General features: G+C 39.1%; 1 protein-coding gene across 3 annotated transcripts in view; it reads left to right on the plus strand.

The window, feature by feature from the left end:
• Positions 1-25,912, plus strand: part of LOC149830485 (Tetratricopeptide repeat (TPR)-like superfamily protein) — a 101,305-nt gene that overhangs the window by 45,597 nt on the left and 29,796 nt on the right. For all 3 annotated transcript variants that reach the window (XM_090016550.1, XM_090016552.1, XM_090016551.1), the window contains 4 exons: positions 17,112-17,256; positions 20,847-20,957; positions 21,044-21,134; positions 21,450-21,519. In XM_090016550.1, coding sequence (XP_089872676.1) covers positions 17,112-17,256; positions 20,847-20,957; positions 21,044-21,134; positions 21,450-21,519 — 417 coding nt within the window. The remainder of the gene's footprint in view (positions 1-17,111; positions 17,257-20,846; positions 20,958-21,043; positions 21,135-21,449; positions 21,520-25,912) is intronic.

Raw genomic sequence — 25,912 nt, forward strand, 5'->3', positions numbered from 1 at the left:
AGGCTGTTCAACTAAGCCGCGATTAAGAATTAGTATGCGCTACTGCGTATTAAATATTTATTTGATCAACTGCAGAAAGCCAAAGTATTTTCGAAGATTGATCTAAGGATCGAATATCATCAACTTAGAATCAAGGAGGATGATATTCCAAAAACGGCTTTTCAGATGAGATACGAGCATTATGAGTTCATAATCATGCCTTTGGGACTCACAAATGTGCCAGCGACTTTCATGGATCTAATGAATAAAATATTCAGATCTTTCATAGACTCTTTCATGATCATTTTCATAGATGATATTTTAATATATTCTGAAAATATGGAGCAACACCGCGAGCACTTGAGGATTGTTCTAGGAATTTTAAGAGATGATCAACTTTGTGCTAAATTCTCGAATTACTAATTATGGCTTACGAAAATCATGTTTTTTTGATACATGATCTCAAAGGATGGAGTATCCGTGGATCCCGCCAAAGTAATAATCTCATTTATAAATAGTTAAATTCTTGGCTTAAAATTATTGAATTAGATCTTTATAAGTAGATTTCAGATATCATCGTACGTGAAAGCAGTCTTGGAATGGAAGCAACCAAAAAATGTTTCGGACATTCGTAGTTGTTTTGGTCTTGCTGGATATTATGAAAATTTTATTAAGGATTTCTCTTATATTGCATCACCAATGACCAAGTTGTTAAGAAAAAGGGTAAAGTTCGAATGGGATAATAAATGTGATCGGGTCACGGTGGATTTGTTGTTTATACTGACGCATCAGGAACAAGTCTAGGTTGTGTGCTGATGCAATACAAAAAAGTTATTGCTTACGCATTGCGGCAATTGAAAATTCATGAGAAAAATGATCCGACCCACAATCTAGAACTAGCAGAGGTAGTTTTTGCCTTAAACGTATTGCGACATTATTTATATGGAGAAAAATTCAAGGTCTTCAGTGATCATAAAAGCCTCAGATACTTATTTTCGTAGAAAGAATTGAAAATGAGGTAACAACACTGGTTAGAATTTATCAAGGATTATGAGTTCACCCTTTCCTACCACCCGAGAAAGGCGAATATTATTGCAAATGCTCTCAATTGTGAGGTTGGAGGTACTCTTGCCAACCTCGTAGGGAAAGGTTGGAAACTCTTGGAAGACTTCGTCAACTGAAAACCATTCATAATAGAGCAAAAAAAAGATTCAATTGTCCAATTTGATAGTGAAACTAGAGATTCTCATTAGAATTGTCATCGAGCAAAGCAAAACCATCAATATGTAAAGTTGAAAGCGAGGATTTAACAAAAAGCTGATGCCTCTTTTCGTCTCAAAGACGATAGTGGTATCTGGTCTCATCTAACCCTGAATTGAGGAATGAAATTTTAGAGGAGCCTCACAAAAGCAAGTATGTCATCCACCTTGGAGGCACAAAAATGTTCAAAGATTTGCAAAGGAATTATTGGTGGAACTATATGAAGAGGGACGTAGCAAGTTATGTCTCAAGGTGTTTGACATGTCAACAAATAAAGATAGAGCATCAACGACTCGATGGAATGATGCATAAAATAGAGATCCCATAGTGGAAATAGAAAGATATCACAATGGATTTTGTGGTTGGATTACCCAAGGCTCGAAAGCAGCACGATGTTATCTAGGTGATCGTTAACCGTTTGACCAAGTCTGCTCATTTTCTACCTATCCGTATCAAACAGTCATTGGAAAGTCTGACAGATCTTTATGTCCAAGAGATTGTTAGACTTCATGGAGTTCCAATCTTGATAATTTCTGATTGCAACTCAAGATTCATATCTCGATTTTGGGGTTATCTTCAGCGAACTTTGGCGACAAAATTGTACGAGCTTCGGTTTCGATGAAATCACTTTCGTTCTTTTCAAAATTTTGATGCAGACGCAACCTTGCATTTATATTTCACTAAATAGACTTTCAAAAATCATTCTTTCTATTGATATTATAATCAACCATAAATCCCGAAAAATTGTCAGGTATTAAAAGAAAATTTTTGTCCTCGAAATTTACTATACAATATCTAAACGAACAATTCAGGGTATTTTTCTCATATACTAGATTCAGGCTCCCATGTGCATTTCTCTATTCCGTGATATTGTCATTTTACTTTTATGAGAGGAATGGTCATTGACCTCAAAACTTGATCCTTTCGATCAATGATCACCACTGGTTTCTCTTCCATGGTCATATCTTCTCGGACTTCTATGTTTTCGTATTGGATGATGTGTGATGGATTATACACGTACTTTCTTAACATCAAGACATGAAAAACATTATAAATATGTGCGTGCTGGGGACGTAACGCCATATGATAGGATGTTTCGCCAACTCGCTCTAGGATCTCAAACGGGCCAACAAACCTGGGACTAAGCTTTTCTTTCTTTCCAAAATAGAACATGCTCTTGGTTAGAGATACTTTAATGAAAACCATATCTCTTACATCGAAAATGCGCTCCCTATGTCATTGATCCGCATAACACTTTTGTCGACTCTAGGCAGTTTAGAGTCTTTCTTGGATCATTTTCACTTGTTAAACATAGTGCTGCATAATAACCAGTGAATCCATAGTGCACACTCCAACTTCGTCCTAGTGGATTGGCGATCGATAGAGTCTTCCGTACAAAACTTCGTACGGACCCATCTCTGTAACGCCCCAAAAATCCAGGACTTGTAACTTTTTAAAATAGTTTAGAAAGCTTTGAAATCATACAATAATCAGAGTTTAAATAATACTTCAGCGGAAAATGATATTTTTAAAACCACAAGTCAATGGACCTTGAGCGCATTGCAGAGTAAACTTTCCTTTGTCAAATCCCGCACAACCATTGAAATCAAATGGTTTAGAAATGGAGTTTCAATAATTGAGAATACGTTTGTTGAAACCAAGAAGAAGCTTACCAAAACAGTTTTATTAACTCACGGTATAATAAAAGAGAAATTTTGAAACACACTTTATACCAAATTTACCAACATGTCCTCAGGAGCGAAACGTCAGGGAAAAAGCTCTATCTTGACCTCATCACGCCATCGTGCCATCGCAGACTGTATTACCTATCCATTAGGTGCCCATAAAATGGGTCAGTTTCGCTAAAAACTGGTAGGTGCACAGACATGACAATATTGAACATAATTAAGCAGAATAATTTAATATGTCAAGCAGACAGACAATTCTATAGCAATTTAATTTTCAACAGATTCACAAAGCAACTATCATGAGCACAATGCTAAAATTATTACAAGCATTTTACGAGCACAAGTAGGCTAACTATTACAAGCAAAGCACTGCACAAGAAAGTTAACTAGCAAAATGAAATGTTTCATCAACCACACACACAATTCCATAAGTATTGAACCTTTGTACCCTATAACTTTCATACGTGCATAACTGAACACATTGTGTGATCGGATTATGTTTCGATATTAACTGGCCAAGCGGGTACGCACAAGGCACAACTCTAGAAACAGCCTAGACTGATCCGGGGGTTTATTATGCTATGTATTTTATGATAACCCGGATAGCTGACTGAGTCCGCACCTAAGGGGACGGTCGGTGACCAAGAGAGAAATCCCCGAAGCAGCATAAACAATGGATGCATCCCAAACATGGAGAGCTACCACCTAGGATAATTATGGTAGTCTCATTCCCCTAACTCAGATGACTGGGGAAGCCGAGTCTTTTGCTCGTAACTGCCATTAATGGCCTGTCCATCGAAGTTTTGTACCTTCCTGTCCTCTCTCCTGACAGGAGTCAGCGATTCGAATGAGTACATCAGGGGTAGTTAACTGAAGACCCATTCTACATACTCTGGTCTTTCGACCCACTCGAGTATCTTGCCGGTGAAGGCGAAAACATCACTTATTTAGGTGATCACAACATTTTGTTATTTGCGCTCATCGAGGTTGCCACAACCTACTCATCCAATCATCGCAACGTAAGAAGACGTACTTGTCAAAAAGTACGGTCGTACATGTCATAAGTACGACTACGATGAAAGGGATATGGTTTCACAAAAGAAACCCCAACAGATCTTATCTGCAAAAGAATGAATACAACACAACCTAGCAAGATAAGTCTTGAATTCACTTCAACGACATTTTTCATATGATGCAAGGTCATCTCGGATCTCTCGTCTGATCAACAAAGTACTTAACATGTTGTGCATGTCTAAAAGTACACTATACTGAACCGGGGAGGTTTGTGGGCTTCTCAAAAGGAATACCCAACACACAACTTCATAACAATTCAAAGAAATAGAAGTGCTCATTTGGCACGATTCATCCTTAAAAGCCATAATGCCACATTAAGTCATTCACGCAAGGCACAACACTATCAATCTTGCATCCAAAATTTATCTTAGTATCGACATGTGACACTAGATTGATAAATAAAGAATGGATCCTTCAACAGAACCCTACTCATTCATATGCTCATGCCCCTGATCGGGGTTATTCGAATTGAGCCGCAACTTGAATCAAGGTTATAAAACATTTCTCCCAAGTGTGTGGACTTGGGCATGTCTAAAAGTACACTATACTGAACCGGGGAGGTTTGTGGGCTTCTCAAAAGGAATACCCAACACACAACTTCATAACAATTCAAAGAAATAGAAGTGATCATTTGGCACGATTCATCCTTAAAAGCCATAATGCCACATTAAGTCATTCACGCAAGGCACAACACTATCAATCTTGCATCCAAAATTTATCTTAGTATCGACATGTGACACTAGATTGATAAATAAAGAATGGATCCTTCAACAGAACCCTACTCATTCATATGCTCATGCCCCTGATCGGGGTTATTCGAATTGAGCCGCAACTTGAATCAAGGTTATAAAACATTTCTCCCAAGTGTGTGGACTTGGGAGGGGCCAAATGTGACTTCGCAATCCTGCAAGACCTAAAACTTAACTTTGCAAAAGCTGTGCAATTTGAAGAGCACTGGGTTGACAGAAGGAAACTCGCTTTTAAAGAACTACAACGCACAAACACAACTTCTAGTGTTTTGAAAACAAGTGATATCAGGATAGGCACAAGACTACGTTTATGTAAGTACATATTTACCATAAATATGAGCATATGCAGGTTATGACCTGACAACAAACAACTCTCGACTTGCAATGCCGCACATCGAGCGAAACGCACATAAGTAACACACGAGGTACCAAAACCATACCTTGACCAGTTAGATAGGCAAACACATAAGGTCATAAGTAATACATGAGACACGAAGTCGTACCTCACTCAAAGGAAACGTGCAGGTAAAAATGTATGCAAGCAATTAAGGTCATATGTATTTCAAGAAATACGAAACCACAACTCAACTCATAAGCTACTATGCAAAATAATAATCGAAGAATGAAATTGTACATCGACCCATAGGAACGTACAAGCAAGTATATATGCAAACAATTAAGGCATGAGTATTGCAAAAAGTACGAAACCACCTTCAACCACATAAGCAAATACGCAAATTAATACTCGAAGAGTACAACCGTACCCGAACTCATAATTATGCAGACAAGAAAATATGCAATGCAGAAGCAATATAAATCTAAGTATATCCAGCATGGACATCTTAATTATTTTAACTTAATTAGGTTCATCAATTGCCCTTTGTGCGACTTTACCCTACCTTGGGATGTCGTGCAGCTGCGTACGCCTACGCGTGAGGATAATACGAGGGTTGAGCAGCGGAGCACGATCGGGACCTGTTGCGTAAATATGCAAGAGTGTTAAATATTCAATTATGTTAATATAATTAATGGTGCAACGGGGCAATGGTAGAATTAGGCGAAGGCGGCACCGACGACAACGGGGCGACAGGGAAAGAGCCACTGTAAAAAACAGCGAGGCGGCAGGGGGTCAGCCCCTGCCGACAGCAACGAGGCGGCAGGGGGCCTACCCCTGCCGATAGCAGCGAAGCGGCAGGGGCTGAGCCCCTGCCGACAGCAGTGAGGCGGCAGGGCCTGAGCCCCTGCCGACCGCAACGAAACAGCAGGGGCTGAGCCCCTGCCGACAGCCACGAAACGGCAGGGGGGCCAGCCCCTGCCGACAACACGAGACGACAGGGGACCAGCCCCTGCCGGCAGCAACGATGCGGCAGGGGAGGCAACCCCTGTCGACAGCCACGAGACGGCAGGGCTAGCCCCTGCCGACAGCAACAAGGAGGCAGGGGCCAGCCCCTGCCGACAGAGAGAGGGAGAGAGCTCGGGACGGGGGGGGGGGTGACAGGGGGACAAGCCCCTGCGTGCAGAGAATCAAGGGGCAGCAGGGGGGTTATCCCCTGCCCTCCCAGAAGCCAAGAGGCGGCAGGGGGGGTGAGTCCCTGCCAGCCCAACAAAACAAAGGGCGACAGGGGAATTGCCCCTGCCAGCCGAGATAGGAAGGCGGCAGGGGCACTACCCCTGCACGCCAAAACCCCAGAGGCAGCAGGGCGAGCCCCTGCCTGCCGGGAAACATGAAGCGGCAGGGGCATTGCCCCTGCCTACAGGTGATCTAGGGGTGGCAGGGGGACTGACCCTTGCCGGAAAAAGAGAGACCGGGGCGGGGGTGACAGGGAGGGCAACCAACCTCCCGTCGGTTTCCCTATCACCCATAGGGGTGAGGGGGTGTCGCAGGGGCCATTGGTCCCCTGCCGGCACTCCGGCGCACCCCCAGAGGGAAGAGGGGACGACAGGGGCCCCATAGGCCACCTGTCGGGCCCCCCATGGGCACAGGGAAGGTGGGAGGCCGCGGCAGGGGCTGTGAGCCGCCTGTCGGCCTCCCGGCGAGGTGACGGAGAGGGGGGGTGAGGAAGAGAAGAGGGAGGAGGAGAAGGAGGTGAAAAGGGAGGTGCAGAGGGCGTACCTGGAAGGAGAGGAGGTGAGGTGGCTGGCGGTCGGCGGCGTGCGCAGGAAAGGAGGAGGCGTCGATCGGGGTCGCCGCCTGCAGGGAACGAGAAGGGGGGGCGGGGCATCGATCCCCCCCCCCCCCCTCCCGCAATGCTCTTAAAGAGCTCGGGGAGGGGCGACAAAAGGGGAAACCCCGATGGGTTTCCCTATCGGGCCGAAGGCGCGATGGGGGGGGGGGGGTGCGGCGCACAGGAGGAAGACCTCCTGTGTCGGGTTTTTTTTAAAAAACCCTAACGGCGATGAGCTCGGGTCGGGTCCGGACCCGACCCGGCCTAGGTCCGATTTTTTTTTTTTTTGAAAATGCGGGTTTTACAATCTCAATACTAGCTTGAAAACTATTGTTGTTGGCAAACTCAACAAAAACTATGTGCACATCCCAGTCTCCTTTTCATTCTAAAACACAAGCTCTTAACCTATGTCACACATACTCTTCTAACAGGGCACTACACCCGCACCCAGGCGGGTGCGACACTTGGACACAACTTCGTTTGTGTTAGGTGAAGTCAGCCACACTGAGGTCGATTTCTATCCAAAAGTAGATTTAGTTAACCCTATTCAAGTGTATTTTTATCTATATTATATATATATATATATATATATATATACATAAATGCACACAAATACACGTAGTGTTAACTTGAAACTGTTAAAAATTATATATATATATATATATATACACACTCCCTGCACCCCTGCACCTAAGTTTTTTTAAAGTGCCGCATCCGCACCTGCACCTATGTGACATAGCTTTCAACATATCTTCAAGAGTATGTATAGTGCACTCAGATTGACCGTCGGTTTGGGGATGAAATGCTTAGTTTTTTTTTTACAGAAATTTAATATTTGACTAAATTAATTGATAAGATATTAAGAAGTCAACATATAAAGACTAAGAAAAATAAATCAATCTAAATTAAAAATATATATTTACAGTTATATCATGCTAGATGCAAAGAAGGGAAGAAAAAGTTCACCAAAGGGGGCTTGCTTATGGGTGGAGGAGAAGGGGGAAGAGGGAGGCAAGTGGGGTGATGATGGAGCCCTAATCCTCACACATCAGCCCTCCCCATTTTTTTAAAATTTTTACATGGAGAAACCGCCCCCAAGATCAGAGACCTAGCTGCGCTGGCTCTGCCGTCCTAGCAACGTAAAACTTGGTGGGCTTACCCCTTGCCCTCAGGGAACCACCACGCTTCGGCTTGCACAAGGGATGACACTCATGGGATTTGAACCTAGACCGCCTGCCTAGTGGCCTAGGGCTCATCCCACTACACCAAACCCCTTTGGGGCCATCAACCCTCTATTTTTTTTCCTTTAGTGTTACATCGGCCCTCCCCTTTGTATGTAACATTAAAGGAAAAAAAAGTTCAAAGCCCCCATTTGACCATTATCTAGAAGGTCTCCACCTCGAGCCGAGGCATGCCTCGCCATAGACATGCACTTTGAGGCACATGAGGTGCACAGGCCTATGCCTCAAGGTAAATGCAGCCCCACAACACTTTTTGTGCCTTCATAGCACATTTTTGATAACACTAACACATAGGTATACTCTTTGTATGTGTGTGTGTGCACGTGCGCACATGCGCGCTTGTATTGCTACTATACCATAGTCTCTAGTGAAAAGTCATAGGCATTATTTACTTGATCAGTCCATGTTTCTCTCTATTGACTAAGAAGCATATTTTGGATCTAATTGATTGATGTGATTTTTTTTTTTAATTATGAAATTTGGGTGCATTGTGGGCTATCCTGTTCCTTTAAAAGCTTGTACAAACATCATGTACTCCACTTAAAACCATTTGTGTTCACATCTATATGGTCAGATGATCAGATTTATGCAGATATTAGAAAATCAATGGGACTGCAACATATATCATATTGTAATAGCAGTCACTGATATTTTGAAAATATCGCGATAATATCGGTGGTTGAACGTCATCCGGTATTTGTAAATTCGGGTCACGTCACCACGAGCATCACGAGAGGGAAGATGAGAGGCAAGAGAAGAAAGGGGTTGCAACAAGAATTCTCCACGCTCTTTCTCATGAGTCGTGGGTTACTTTATATCAATATTGAAAATACATTTCAAGAATATCTGTAATTAGAATACACAATAAAATTACACAAGACGGGCAACAATAGAAACAATAAAATACAGGAAACATTACATAAAAGGCAAGGAGTAACATCCAAAACGTCAATCTGGATCTAGATCCAAAATGTCATGTCTCAATAGCCTCCCTCAAGTTGTGCATGGTGAGAACTATGGACAACTTGCTCTTCAAGTACTGCTTACTTAGCCCTTTTGTGAACAAATCAGCTACTTGACCCTGAGTCCCAACAAATTGGATCGTGATCTCCCCACTCTCTATTTTGCTTCTAATGAAATGTTGATCTATCTCAATATGTTTGGTTCTTCCATATTGAATTGGATTAAGTGAGATCTTAATCGCACTTTGATTATCACAAAACAATTTTGAGCTTGGTATTTGTTGACGTAGATCAAACAACAAATACCTTATCAAGGTTATTTCTGGTGAAGCTGCTGCTATTGACCTATGTCACACGGACTCGGCTCCAAGGTCGACGCACCCGCGTCGACACTCGCGCCGGGGGGAACCCTCCCCCCCCCCCTCCTATAAGGAAAAAAAACCCTTAATCAAGTTTCACAACTCATCACCTGTCCCCCTAATGGGCACAACTTTGACCGAGTCTTTTATATATATATATATATATATATATATAGCCGAGTCCCCGTGTCCAAAATTTTTGAAATTGCGCTGCACCTGTGTCGCACCCGCACCCATGTGACATAGCTGTTGATTGATATTCGGCCTCAGTACTGAAATGAGCCACTACCTTTTGCTTTTTTCTACTCCATGAAATGGGATTTTTTCCAATGAAAACACAATACCCAGAAACCGAACTTCTCTCATCGGGGTCTCCTGCCCAGTCCGCATCTAAAAAGGCCATCACTATCAACATACTTTCACCACTGTTTCTCTTTCGATAACAAAGTCCATCTCTAAGAGTGCCCTTTAGATATCTAATGATCCTTTTAACAACTTCAACATGACTAGTGCGTGGACAGTTCCTGAACTAGGAAAAACTTGATTTACCACATAAACAACATTAGGGCGAGTAAAAGTTAGGTATTGGAGCATACCCACACTACTCCTATACCTCGTAGGATCATCAAAAATCTCTCCATCACGTCTAAGTTTCTGCTGCAACATGCTTGGATTTAATATTGGCCTGCAATATTTCATCCCAGCCTTAGTGAGCAAGTCAACTGTATACTTATGTTTAGTCAACATCAATGTATCGTTTCTCCCATCGACTTCCACACCTAGAAAATACTTGAGATCTCCCAGATCCTTCATTTTAAACCTCCGACTCAACTCCTTGATCTCATTAATATGCTTATCAGAATCTCCTGTAACTATGATATCATCAACGTAGATAAGTAATATAGTTATCCAGTTCTGACCATTATAAATAAAAAGGGTATGATCCATATGAGATTTGCGAAAGCCATGTTTCCGAATTTCAAGTGAGAAGCTTTCAAACCATGACCTGGATGCTTGTTTTAGCCAATTCATGACCCTTTTCAACTTACACACATAACTAGTTGGATCCTTCTCACTATATCCTTGTGGTTGTTCCATATACACTTCTTATTTGAGGTTTCCTTGCAAGAAGACATTTTTAACGTCTAGCTAACTAGTCGTGATATATCGCCAATGAAATTATAACTCTGATAATCACCATTTTCACAACCGGACTGGATGTCTTTTCATAGTCTAGTCCATGCTCTTGGGTAAATCCCTTTGCAACCAGCCTTGCCTTGGATCTTTCTATGCTACCATCTGGTCTGTATTTGATTTTAAAATCCTACTTTGATCTATCCACATTCTTCTCTATAGGCCTCTTGACAATATCCTAAGTTTTGCATTCAGTCAATGCTTGCATCTCTTCATTCATAGCTTCAATCCATTTGTTGGATTTTGAGGCTTGATTGTAAGATCAGGGTTCTTGATGTTGGGAGACAACAATTAAAAATGCTTGATGCTCAACACTGAAGTTCTCGTAACTCATCCATCGATCAATAGGATGTCAAACCATGCCAGATCTTCTAGCTATTTGGACATTTTGGTCATCTATCAATTCAGTGCTTCCTTGCAAACTTGATCGGAACACATACTAATAGATTTTCTTTGAAGAGGTACATATTCTCCCGCTTTTCTCTTTCAGCGAACGTCCTCTTCATGTAAAGATCCTTCACATAAACAGGAGTAAAAATGACATATGAATTGGTATCATTAACAAGTTTAGACATAGAAACAAGGTTCTTTTTGATATTAGGAATAAGAAAAACATTTGACAAGTGAAGATTATAATTGGACATGGGAATAAAAACTTTTCCAGTGTGTGTGATGGGATGACAAGAGTCATCTTCAGTAACAACTCTACCTCTACCAAAGTAAGGAGCTATGTTTTTAAATTTACCTTCATCCCCGGTGATATGATTTGTTGCTCCCGAGTCTACATACCAAACTCCCTGATCATTCTATTTCAGGTTCAACCTTGCAATGGTGGCCAATAAAAGTTGCTTGTTCACCGATAACTGTTTTGCCCCTGATCCTCCTAATTTATTTGTTGCATTTTTTTCTTGTGAATTTGTCTCTCCAGAATACCTTGGGTCATCTTTAAACCAATAGTTGGCTTTAACATGGCCAGGCTTTTTGCAGCTATAACATGTGGGAATTCTCCTGCCTTGATAAGAGAAGTGTTGGGAAGTGGAAGCGATCCACGTCCTCCTTGATTTCCTCATCTTCTTTCTCCATCCTCCTCGCATGCCTCCTCTTCCTCTTCTATATTGGGTGTTTGACATGAGTACATTATGACTATCTACTACGGTTGATGAGCTTTCAGCTATACTTGCCAAATTCATCTCAAACTGAAGTAGTTTGGGACACAAAGCTTCAAACGTGGGGAGCTCATCAAAACATGTCAGGGTGATATAGAAAACACTATATTCAAGCCCTAGTCCATTGAGGGCTTGTTGCACCTTATCTTTATCAGGGATCTCACATCCGACCATTGCAAGCTGATATGTAATTTTCTTCATTTTATTAAGTACTCCATGATTGACATAGAACCCTTTTATGATTCAAAAATTCCTTCTTCCAAAACATGATTCTTGCCTCTGAAACCTTTACAAGCCTAGCTCATAGCTCCATAGCTGTGTAGTAAGTGAAAATACTCACTAAGACCTCCTGTGATAGATTGTAGGTGATATAAGCCAACAGTGTTTGATCACGTTTCATTCAGGAAACATAATCCGGATTCTGAACAGATACTGAAGCGACGACAACCCCTTTTTCATCTTTTTCTTTTCACAAAATGAATTGTGATGGCTTCTTAACCGGGCCCATTCGGGTGTCTAGAAAGATCTTGGCTACGGATGAAAGGAACTATTTGTCTTTTCCAAGTAAGGAAGTTTGAAGTAGTCAAATTTTCAGAAACTAGCAGGTTAAAAAAGCTAGCTGAGAGGACCGAAGAAGAATAGGAGTCCATGGCAAATAAGATGCAAAATAGAAATTGACAAAAAATTTCTCCGGAGTAGTTGCGGTTTCCAAAAGGAATATATACTAATTCAGTCACAAATTTGTTTGCATTTTTTTTGCAGATCAGATACTATTACAAAAAAAATATGTATGCAAGCATTAGCTATCAAAACTAGCAAATAAGATCAATATGCAAAGGAATAAAAGAAAGAAATTAACGCAAATCCAGAAATCTCAATAAAAAGAAAGGATCATATCTAATTCAGAATTGAAACAAATCTAAGGCAGAAAGAAATTTGGGCGATCAATAAACCCAAATTGATTTTCCAGAAACCCAAATTGATTAGAGTCGATTTTCCAGAAACCCAAATTGATTAGAAATCTAAATTGATTTTCAAGAAACCCAAAGAGAAAGAAAGAAGATAGAATCTGTAGAGGAGAGGAAAGAAGAAGAGGAGATAGGAGAGTGGGGAGAGGAGAGAAGCCAAAGATCTTTTAGACTTACCTGGAGGAGATCAAGAAACAACCGTGCTTTGATACCATTTAAGTTTAGGTCATGTCACCACGAGCTTCACGAGAGGGAAGATGAGAGACGAGAAAAGAAAGGGCTTGCAACAAGAATTCTCCACATTCTTTCTCACGAGTCGTGGGTTACTTTATATCTATGTCACATGGGTGCGGGGATTCGGCACTTCCAAAAAACCCGGGTGCGGGGGTGCGGCAGGGGCAAAAATGTAAATATATATATATATATATATATATATATATATATATATATATATATATATATATATATATATATATATATATATATAGAAGGGGGTCAGGGGTGAAGACTTGTTACCCACGTTCTGCTTGTTGTGTACTTTAGCTCAACGGGACAAAATTGATGAACCGAAAGGATTGGCAATCTGATCGACCCAGCCTGCTGCGTTCTGCTGACTGTCATGATTCAATCATGTCTGAAACTCCCTGGTCTTCACAAAAAAAAATATAAGCGAAAGGTTTGACGTTGTTTGTTGGAGAGAGAGAGTCTTCACGAGGCCTACGACGCCACTGCCACGCCACTGCCTAGGGTTCTTCAAATTTCATTTTATATACAGTTGCACATAGATGACATCTAAAAGAAATTTATTGGATTTGACATGTGGAAAAGAGAGGTCTACACAAGGCTACGGCTAGAGCACCTTGTCAGGAGAAAAGTGAACACTAATAGCCATCAAGGCTCTACTCTACCACCATCATTATCATTTATTATGGAGAGAGAAAATCCTTGACGAAAAAGGATTTGGTTGGTTGAAGCATAAAGACTTCAAAAGGCTCTTGAATTTTGGTTTTAATTTTTGAGGAAGATGGATCATCATTTCCAAGTTAACAGTATGTTTTCCAACACTGTGAATTAATTGTTTGGAGGTAGGAATAGCATGGGATGCCAACAAAGCTCGTCAGATGTTGTGGACACAAGTGCCCCTTTATAAAACAAGAGCAGCAGGAGCAAACAACTGTCCAAATTTTTTTTTTTAAATTCTGCAGCACATTTCGTAGGGCAATTTTTTTTTTTTAAAAAATCCAAACAAAAATTGACTGAAATGATCCTGGGTGCCGTGAACGCACCCAGGATCGGGTTGACCGCACCCGGTGCCGCACCCGCACCCGCGTCGAGTCGCGTCGACGCGGGTGCGACACCCTGCTAGCCGAATCTCTGTGACATAGCTTTATATCAATATTGAAAATACATTCTAAGAATACCCCTAATCTATGTCACAGGGATTCGGCTAGCAGGGTGCCGCACCCGCGTCGACGCGACAAGACGCGGGTGCGGGTGCGGTCAACCCGATCCTAGGTGCGTTGACCGCACCCAGAATCATTTAGGTCCATTTTTTTTTTTTGGATATTTTTTTCAAAATTTGCCCAAATGGGCTGCGATTTTAAAAAAAAAAATTATGCTGACAACAACTGTCAGATGCTGACAACAGCTGTTCTGTCAGCTGCTGACAGCTGCGAAATTTGAAAAAACCCGCGTGTTCCCCCGACCCCCTTTATATATATATATTACATTTTTGCCCCTGTCACACCCCCGCACTCGGGTTTTTTGGAAGTGCCGAATCCCCGCACCCGCACCCGCGCCTGCGCCCGCACCCGCACCCGCACCCGCACCCATGTGACATAGCCCCTAATTAGAATACACAATAAAGTTACATAAGAGGGGCAACAATAGGAACAATAAAATACAGGAAACGTCACATAAAAGGAAAGGCGTAACATCCAAAACGTCAATATGGATCTGGATCCAAATCCATAACTTCAATCACGATTTAGTTTGTTGGGACTCAGGATCAAGTAGCTGATCTGTTCACAAAAGGGCTAAGTAAGCAACGTTTTTGGTACTTGAAGAGCAAGTTGTCCATGGTTCTCACCATGCACAACTTGAAGGAGGCTATTGAGATGTGATGTTTTGGATCTGGATCAATATGTAAGTACATGTCACGTCACCACGAGCTTCACGAGAGGGAAGATGAGTGACAAGAGAAGAAAGGGGCTACGTCAAGAATTCTCCATGCTCTTTCTCACAAGTCATGGGTTACTTTATATCAATATTGAAAATACATTCCAAGAATACCCCTAATTAGAATACACAACAAAGTTACATAAGAGGGGCAACAATAGGAACAATAAAATACAGGAAACGTCACATAAAAGGGAAGGCGTAACATCCAAAACGTCAATATGGATCTGGATCCAAATATATAACTTCAATCACGATTTAGTTTGTTGGGACTCAGGATCAAGTAGCTGATCTGTTCACAAAAGGGCTAAGTAAGCAACATTTTTGGTACTTGAAGAGCAAGTTGTCCATGGTTCTCACCATGCACAACTTGAGGGAGGCTATTGAGACATGATGTTTTGGATCTGGATCAATATGTAAGTCCAGGTCACGTCACCACGAGCTTCACGAGAGGGAAGATGAGTGACAAGAGAAGAAAGGGGCTACGTCAAGAATTCTCCACGCTCTTTCTCACAAGTCATGGGTTACTTTATATCATTATTGAAAATATATTCCAAGAATACCCCTAATTAGAATACACAATAAAGTTACATAAGAGGGGCAACAATAGGAACAATAAAATACATGAAACGTTACATAAAAAGAAAGGCGTAACATCCAAAACATCAATCTGGATCTGGATCCAGATCCAGAACATCACATCTCAATAGTATTATTGGCAATATATCACAATGTTTTCAAAATATCGCCACAACTCAAAATATCACGATATTTTTTGGGAAAAACTCATGTTTTATATTTTAAGCTTACATTTGCTATGTTTTTGTTTCTTTTATATTTTAAAATTTTAACCCAATCCAGACCAGCATGTACCTGTGCCGTGTCCATTATCCGTACCCATGTTGACATGGGGCACAGCTCCTTGCCAGACGTGTGTATCATAGTTCTCCACTAAAATGACTATGGAGATCACATTTGTTCATCAATCCACAGAGCACTCAATGCAAACATTAAAAAAATCATTGGGGCTACTAGAGAATATGGTACTCTCAAGGTACCAAATTTAAACCATTATATATAGCCGTAACCTAGCAGATAAAGTACATTACATAATTTTAGGTTAGGGATTGGCGACTTACCCATTCAGTGACTTTGGCACTGAACGTTCCCAAAATGGGTAACTTGCATTAAGTCCACACCAGCACCCTAAATCCTCATTAGACAACATCTAATTTAAACATTTCATAATGCTCTCCCGCCTCCTGTTTGGAAGGTTGGTTCCTCCTAATGGTAGGAAGGTGCAGACTGTCTTAATTTTTTCTTTTTTTTTTGGGAATCTGATCTTACAAATGTGATCTACATTTTAGTAAGAATAGACTTTTGGATCATCCAATTATGATAAGTGAGAAAACTTTTATAAGATTTCAAAAATCAATGACTTAGAATTTCATAAAATCATTTTTTCATTGAAAAAACATGAGATCTTGTGATGGTGTTATTGATGATAACTTCCTGGGTCTGGTTCATGGGACTGATTTGGGACTTAATATTTGTTCACTCTTGTACTTAAGTCTCTACTGTTGAAAATGTTATCCTAGGAAGCTTCTTGCTTTTATAGTTTGTTTTTCCTTTCCCTTACATAAAATTTTGTCCATGTACTTTTTGAATTTTTTTCCTGCCATTTTTACTTCAAAATATTATTTGTAGAAGATAATTTTCAATGCAAATATCAAACTATTGTGCTTATACGTGTGTCACCTATAGTTTGTGTTTGTCCTACTAGGTTGGCCCCTTATCTACATGACTTATGCTATATTTTGATTTATGTTAAAACTATAAATTTCTGAATCACACGGATGCATTGTCTTAGTGATAAATTGATTGAGCAAGCTCGAGTCTTTGAACCTTTATATGAGGGTACCAGCATGCCATTTCCATGAGCTGCATAGGTTATGTATTTTTTACATGGATGAATTTTTATGTTTAGGATGTTTGGTTTGGAAGAAACTTCATATAATACAACATCCATTTTAGTAATGCTTCACTGTGGTTTAATGTTTCTATTATTTCTTATGTCTGTCATGTAAAAGTGTCATTCTTATATAATAGCTATCGTTATTCTTCATAGGCTGGTATCAAAGAAATCATCTGGCAGTTTTTGGAGGAGGAAATGGTCCCATCAGTATCTTCAGTCAGAACCAACTGGTTGAACTCCCTACCAAAATCTTTCTCCACAAAGAGGCGCCATGAACCTCTTTCATGTGTGACAGGGGGTAAAGCTTTGCTTTATAACATGTTCTGTGCATTCTATTGTGGGGAATTCATATGATATTATTGCTGGTATTTATTTATTTTTTCATTCTTATGGATGATCGGATGAACCTACTTGTCTAGAAAAGCTGTACGACTTGACAAATTGCATTGTATAAAGCAATGCAAGTTCCATTTTGTCCTACTTTCTAGAAAAGCGATCAAGGAGTACATCTTATTGGGGATAGAATGTTTTGAGAAGATGGTCTCTTGCTATTATCCAAAGCCGATGTTTATCAATTTTGCATGACTCTTTAATTGAGCAGAGTAAAGGTGCATATAGCCATGTGGATTAAGGTAGTGGATTGTGGGTCCACCATGCGTGCTTTCAATTCCCACAGTTTTCCATTATATAGTTCATTTTATCGTTATTTTATTCTTTTACCTGTTGCTCCTGATCCCCAAGGAGTTGTGGACATGAGTGGAGGACGAGGAACACCATAATGTCACATATGTCCTCACACATATTTATGGACCTTTTTATATGTTTTTATTATTTTTATGAATTCTGTATTTTTTCTTGATAATTTTGAGTTCAAAAAGTAGTTTATATTTTCTTTGAACATGTTAAATCTTATAATTTACTAGATATCATATAAATTAAATGCTTAAGAATATGTTTCCTTGTGTCCAAATATTCATAAAAATAAGTAAATAACATATTCATTTCTTGTAATTGTACTGTGTCCACTTCAATGTTAGTGTCCATGTTACAGATGGTTTTGTGGCTATTACTAATTGATAAGTTGAAGCCAATTAGCCTAATTGGTGAGGGTAGTTGGCCATCAGTTAACTTTACAGAAGAATTATCCTTTGGGACAACACTATTACTGATCTATTAGCAATAAGTAGAACTATGCCAGGGAAATTCATTAGGAAATGTTAATGACAATAACGAGTGACTAGGTTGTCAACAGGTTGGGTACAGCCTAGTATCGACTTGGATTGGATCTAATATGGCTCTGGTTTGGGCTTAATGCAATGAGCTCTAATTAGCTAATAATGTCAGACCCACAAGATTTGAGTTGTATATGGACCCATGTTTGTTTTATAAATTTTCAAGCAAGAACCAGATCTGACTTGAGTTCTGTTTAAGATCCATCCCATGTGAAAGCTATAAAAAAATTTATTGTGATATTTTACTGGGTCTGATTTTGCTATCGAAACTTGGACCGGGCTCTGGCCTTATGTATGCCATGTCTGGTCAGACCTGGAACTGGTAGTGGCATCTCAAAGTTGGTTCCGCAAGGATCCAGATCTAGTTTGACTCATGGGCAACTCTACAAGTACCATGTTCAAGACAAGGCTGACTTACGGTTCTTCATGATTCGCTTGTGAAGGAAATTCTTCTAAAGCAAAAGCAAGCTACTTTAGGGATTTACCCAAAACCTGTAGTAGGTACTCCATCCCCATGCCTGTTTTGTCCATAATTTCCTTCTCATTAATAAATATGTTGAACTTGAGATTCTATGGTATCAAGGGAAAGGAAGACAGCAATTTGTAAGGTGGATTTTGCAAAATAAAAAGGTTTGGGTAAGGTCAGACTTAGAACAATGGCATGGTTTAGGATTTCAAATAGTAGAGACAGCTTTTTAAGGGTTAAGTTTTATTGTTTAGAATATATGGATTATAGTTTTTCAATGGAGGAAAGACCTGGACCAATTTTGGGGTTTAACCAAGGTAGAAGGTTGTGCTGAGGATGCATCTTAGATTTTGCTAATATGCATGATTTCTATATGGGCCTCGCACATGATATGAACTTGGACATGGTTTAGTTCCTTGGCTTAGGATGGTCTCATCTGGCCCTAAGCAAGCATTTGTGTGCTTGTGTGTGCGTGCACGTTCATGAATGCTTGTGTGTGTGTGCACGTGCATCCATGTGTCTGTCCGTGCATGTGTGTGTGTGCATCCATCTGCGTGTGTGCATGTGTGTTTGTGTGTATGCATGTGTGCATCGTTGCATGCATATGTGCATACGTCCATGCATGTATCTGTGCGTCCTTGCCTGTGTGTGCGCGTGCGTGCGTCTGTTTGTGTGTGCGCATGTGTGTGCATGCGTATGTGAGAGCTTTCATGTGCATGCTTGCGTGTGTGTTAAAAATTCTAGACCATAGTGGCTTATGCTGGTTATTTTGACATCACTTCTTGATAGATTTGCGGTTTATTTGTCATAATTCTCTTATTATATGCAGATGATATACATTATTGTTGTTATAACTGTGATATGATCTGAATTATCTAGAAATGCTTTGGACTTAACTAGGATCAAGATTGCTAGCCTCTCTGAGTATGTCTTCTATGTAAACTGTAGTTTGCATTGATTTCTGCAGCTTATGTATACAAAGGTCGTAGTGTTGATTCTCCAAAATGTTGCCTACTGGCTGTCAACCATTTTTTTATCCAACTTCAGATAGACTGCTTATTACGACACTTTATTCTCACAATTATGTATATAAATCTTAAGCATGCATTATACATAGATCATCTCAAAAGCAGTTCATACCACTGTGCCTCTTTAAGATGTAAAAAACATTACCATGTCTTTGTGAGATTTCTTGGAGAACTATCCCTGTACAACACAGACAAGAAGAAGGGAAAAACACAAAGAGAAAGCAGTGAAGAATAACAGGATGTCTCACCCTAACTGGGTGATGTCTTTTGATATATATATATATGTGGCTGTTACAGTTACAATAATTCCTCTTTGTCACACATTTTTACATAATGCATATCGGGTCTGGATATGGATCCAAAACCCATGTATATTCTAACAGTCTTTGAAAATAAACTGAACTTTAACAGTGCATTTGCTTATATTTCGCTTGATGGTTTGACATGTGCTGAGACCTATCACAAGACCAATACAAAAGTTGGACACAACACAAGTAGAAGGAATTAGGATAAGAGAAAAACCATTGAAGACTGGGTCACATAAAAAATTCTAAAGTGACTGGGGTTGTAGGCCTGGATTGGAAGTAATGGATAAGCAAGACTCATAAAGCTGACCCCATTATAGTTGGGATAAGGCTTCATGATGATGATGAAGTTAGTCATACATTTTTTATGACTATGAGATTAGATCTTTGTTTATTTTTTAACTTGGTAAAACTAATCTCAATTTAGTGTTTTCAAACTTTAATCATGTTTAGTGGAGAATACTTCTCATGCTTTCCAATGTTTTCTCAATGATGATGGAATTTTATCTCAAAGATCTTTGTCCAGATTTGCTCAAGCTTTTCAGTCAGTGCATTATTGCTCATGTTCTTTCGAAGCATCTCACCATTTTGTCTATGCAATGCCAGACTCGTAGAAAAGGATCTCTTTTCATATTTTCTTTGTAGGGCCTCTTTTTCGGAGCAACACGCTTTCTGATCAATTTTTCTAAGAAATTCCTTTCACTGAGATTCCACTTTTGAAATTAGATTCTAATACATCTATCTTATTCTTTTCCTGTTTTATTGTATTCCTTTTATCATTTTTCTGGTAAATTTCTTTAAAACAAATCTTGTCTTACCTTTTTTCATGGATTTTTTCCTACTTAAATCTGCTGCAGAAACAATCAGGGTGGATATTGAATTCAGAAATCCTCTTCAAATCCCCATTGATGTCAAGGGAGTCTACCTCCTCTGTGAGTTCTCTTCAAGATCTTATGCTGAAGAATCAGGTATGATGATTTCATGCTGCTCCTCGTGTATTTTCCATACTTGGTTCAAGCATGGTGTGTTAACAGTACCGAATTTGGTTTGGCAGAGACTTTTGAACCTGCTGGTGATGAGGATAAGGTAACATCAAACACTTCAGCTCATGATGATGGTGAATTCAGAAATTCCATCAATGGCGGGTATTGCCCATCACTTGACATGAGTTTGTTTGTGTTCATAATACAAAAGGGATTGCTCTCAGTTTCTTTTTGTCCGGTGTGCAAGCATGTGCATCTGTTTCATTATGTTCTTTTGTGTTTCATTGCATATACAAGGATAATGGCGAAAGTATTTGTGCTTGGGAAAAGTCTTGACTGGTTCTTGGCTTCCTGTCTCACCCTGTTCCTTTTAGAACCCGGAAATTCTTGCCATGCAGTTCTTTCTAGAATATCATGCCTTCTGTTGGTTCTATTCATTGTTGGGACATGATTGCTCACATAAGTCAATGATGGCAGGGAACATGCCAATCCCCCATTTATAACAACAGAGGTTGACTTTATACTCAAGGGAAGTGATGCCATTACTGTAAGTTTTCCATAGACTTATAAATTAGTGATATTATGCACTGATATCCATCATTTTCTGATTATTCATCCTTAACAAGTGAACAAAATGTGGTTTTCTTTATATAGGATGAGTGTTTAATTCATGTTTTTTCTATTATAAAATTAAAGCTGACCATGTTACCTTCTTCAGCTCTTTTCCATGTGTTGATATTGAACTTGAGAATACAAATTCATGTAATTTCTGCATCAATAATAACACTTATGCTTTGAGAAGCATGCCCTGCAGCCAAGATGAAAGGAGAGAGGAAGAAGAAGAAAATAGAGAAGCAAAAAGGGGAAACCTGCTTGGATGACCCCTAACAGCCTGGGGATATCCCTTTATATTAACACTTTTAACTTATTGTACAGAAATACCCTTCTAATGTATAAAGGGCGAAATAAGTATTAGGACTGATAGAAGTCCATATTACCATTATATATTAATATAAATACAAACAAATAAAATTCACATACACCTGCCCCTCATATTGTACATGGTTTTTGAGAACAAGGGTAATTTGCTTTTTAAATGCCAATGGGGAATGCTTGTCATAAGCTTGGTGAACAAATCCACAACTTGGTCTTCTTCCTTCACACAGGCTACAATTCCTTGCTTTCAACTCTTTCTGGTACAAAGTGTTAATCTAATTCCATGTGCTTCTTTTTCCCATGTTGAACAAGATTAGTTGACATGACCACATCACTACTATTATCACTGAATAGGAATGATTACCCATGGTCTGATGCAATGCCACCTAAATATGATGAATCCATAATCTGAAGTGGCTGTTGCCATGGCCTTGTATTTTGCTTCAGTTCTTGAACAAGCCACCATCCTTTGCCTTTTGTTGGATTGTGAGACTATCCTCAAAAACACACTTGTAACTGACCTTTTAGTCGAAGGATCTCCTGCCCAATCTGCATCATAATAGGATCCTATAGTCAAAGAAATGCTTGAGGATCCTTTCTAGAGTCTTTCTTGTAGACTACCCATCCATAAAAGTGCCTTTAATGTACTTGATAATCCTTTTGGCTGCCTCAATGTGACTTTGTTTTAGCTCATGCATAAATTAAGAGACTTAGTTTACTGCATGTACCAGATTTGGTCTCATAAATGTCAAGTATTGCAATGCCGCCACTAGACCAAGAAACTTTTTTGGTTCACCAAATAGCTCATCTCCTCGCTGGTCTGTCAATAACTTATTATTCAATGCAATGTGAGTTTGGACAGATTTACAATCCAACATATCGTGGTGACTGAATAAGTCTAAAGCATATTTATGTTTCATAATCAAGGCATCTTTAGTTTAATCAGCTTCCACTCCAAAAAATATATCTTAAAATTTCCAAGTCTTTCATATGAACTTGGAATTCAGAATACCCTTCAACCTTATCCTCCCTTGATCACGCTTATGATGTCTCCATCATCAACATAGAGAAGTGCAATAGTAATATATGTAATGAAATGAAGATCTTCCACGAAAGCGCAAATGCTTACAACAAGTGTCTATTAAAGACACCTTGATCACAACCCACAAAAGGGCACAAATGAGAGAACTCAGTAAGAAAATAACAAAATTATTTCATTTGCATAAAATGCTTAAAAAACATTGTTATAATGAGAGGAGAGTTACCCCTATTTATATACATAAGAGAGAGGGAGAGAAAAACCTTTAGAAGGCTCCAAAAGAGTCGTTGGAGCTAGTCCAACGGCTCTATTTGTAGCCGTTGGACTAGCTCCAATGGCTATTCAAACTACTCAATATAAAATGTTGACTTGTTTGAGTCTAGTTCAAAATGAACTAGACAACCTAAAAATACAAAAAAAAAAAAAATATATATATATATATATATATATATATATATATATATATATATATATATATACTTTTGAACACTCTTCGTCAAACTTACAGTACATTGAGCGAAAGTTTGTTTAAGAGGAAATGAAATCTAGGAGCAACGAGAGGTTTGGTGAAGAAATCTGCTAATTGGTATTGTGATGTAACATAAGACTGATCAATGGTTACATGTAGATACTCTTCTCTGACATAGTGACAATCATATGAACTTGGAATTCAGAATACCCTTCAACCTTATCCTCCCTTGATCACTCTTATAATGTCTCCATCATCAACATAAAGAAGTGCAATAGTAATATATATAATGAAATGAAGATCTTCCACGAAAGCGCAAATGCTTACAACAAGTGTCTATTAAAGACACCTTGGTCACAACCCACAAAAGGGCAACTCAATAAGAAAATAACAAAATTATTTCATTTGCATAAAATGCTTAGAGTTACCCCTGTTTATATACATAAGAGAGAGGGAGAGAAAAGCCTTTAGGAGGCTCCAAAAGAGTCGTTGGAGCTATTCCAACGACTCTATTTGTAGCCGTTGGACTAGCTCCAATGGCTATTCAAACTACTCAACATAAAATGTTGACTAGTTTGAGTCTAGTTCAAAATGAACTAGACAACCTAAAAATACAAAAAATAAATAAGAAAAAAAATATAAATATAATATATATATATATATATATGTATATACACACTTTTGAACACTCTTCCTCAAACTTACAGTACATTGAGCGAAAGTTTGTTTAAGAGGAAATGAAATCTAGGAGCAACGAGAGGTTTGGTGAATAAATCTGCTAATTGGTATTATAATATAACATAAGACTGATCAATGGTTCCATGCAGATACTCTTCTCTGACATAGTGACAATCCATTTCAATATGTTTAGTGCATTCATGAAATGTTCGGTTGCTGACAATGTAGATTACACTCTTCTTGTCATAGCATGTGTGATGCTTTTGTCACTTCAACTCCCATGTCAGATAGCAGTCTTCTGAGCCAAACTGCTTCCATCGTTGTGATAACCATGTGTCTGTATTCGACTTCGGTTGATGAAAGAGGGACCTTTTGTTGCTTTTTGCACTGTCATGATATTAAGGATTCACTTAATAAAACACAAAAACCAGTGGTTGAGTGCTTGTTATTGAGATCACCTCCCCAGTCATCATCAGTATAATCAATTAAATCTAATGAAGATGAAGCAACCAAGAAGATGTCTCGCGAAAGGAAAAACTTAATGTATCTAATAATACACAAAGCTGCTCCCATGTGAACAAAAGTGAGAGCATGCTGAAATTAGCTAATTGTGTGTACAACATATGCTATATCGGGTCTAGTAATAGAGAGATAGGAAAGTGCTCCAATAAGCCATCTGTAGGAGTAAGTTCTTCAAGAGGTTCTCCATCATCAATGCACATTTTGGTGTTGACAACTAATAGAGTATCCACTTTCTTTATCATCTGTGATTCCAGACTTGAAAATAATATCAAATGCAAACTTAGATTGAGATAATAAATAACCTCAAAGGCAATAAGCATCTTCAATTCTTAAAAAATATCTCAATAAACCTAAACCAGCCATTTCAAAATGATTTCTAAGTAGCTTTTTAATGTTTTCAACTCCCTGTTTGTCTCCTTCGGTGATAATCATGTCATCCATATAAAAAAAGAATAATAATAATCCCTGCATCAGAAATCTTAACAAACAAAGCAGTGTCGGTCAGGCAAGTTCTGAATCTAATATCGAGCATAACATGACTAAACCTGTCATACCAGACTTTTTGGTACCTGTTTAAGACTATAAAGAGTTTTTTCTAAACGAAGAACCTTACCCTTAGGAATACTTATACCAGGTGGTGCTTCCATATATACTTTTTCAACTAGGTTTCTATTGAGAAAAACAGTTTTGACATTCACTTGAAATATAAACCATTTTCTAACAGAAGCTAACTCTATTAAGGTCCTAACTGTGGTCATCCTAGCAACTTGAGCAAAAGTTTCTTTGTAATCTATGCTATACTCTTGGGAATACCCCTTGGCCACAAATCTGGTCTTATATTTTTCAAGAGTTCCATCACTCTAGGTTTTAATCTTATAAACCCACCTATAACCTATATGTTTCTTTCTTTGTGGAATATCTTGAATAGTCCAAGTGTTAGCTTTTTCTAAAGCTTCTAATTCTATCCTCATGGCTTCTACTCATTCAATATGTTCTTTGGCTTGAGTATAGGATCAAGGTTCTATATACGAATATATTAATGTAATGAATGCTTTATATGTGGGAGAAAAAAATTCGTAGGACACAAATTTACCAAGAGGTTTAGAGACTCTAGATGACCTTCTAGTTTGTACTTCTGAATATTTTTTCAATGCGCATGGAAGATTGGATTCTCTATGTCTGGAGTATTGTAAACATTTGGTGTCCCTATGGGTTTGCTCTTCATTAATTACATTATGTTCTATATCTATAATCTTGGTCATCATCAAGGTCACATTTATAGTCATAACTATCAGA

The sequence above is a fragment of the Nuphar pumila genome, chromosome 8 (assembly GCF_984573655.1).
Source record: "Nuphar pumila chromosome 8, dmNupPumi1.hap1.1, whole genome shotgun sequence".
In the NCBI taxonomy this organism is placed as follows: Eukaryota; Viridiplantae; Streptophyta; class Magnoliopsida; order Nymphaeales; family Nymphaeaceae; genus Nuphar; species Nuphar pumila.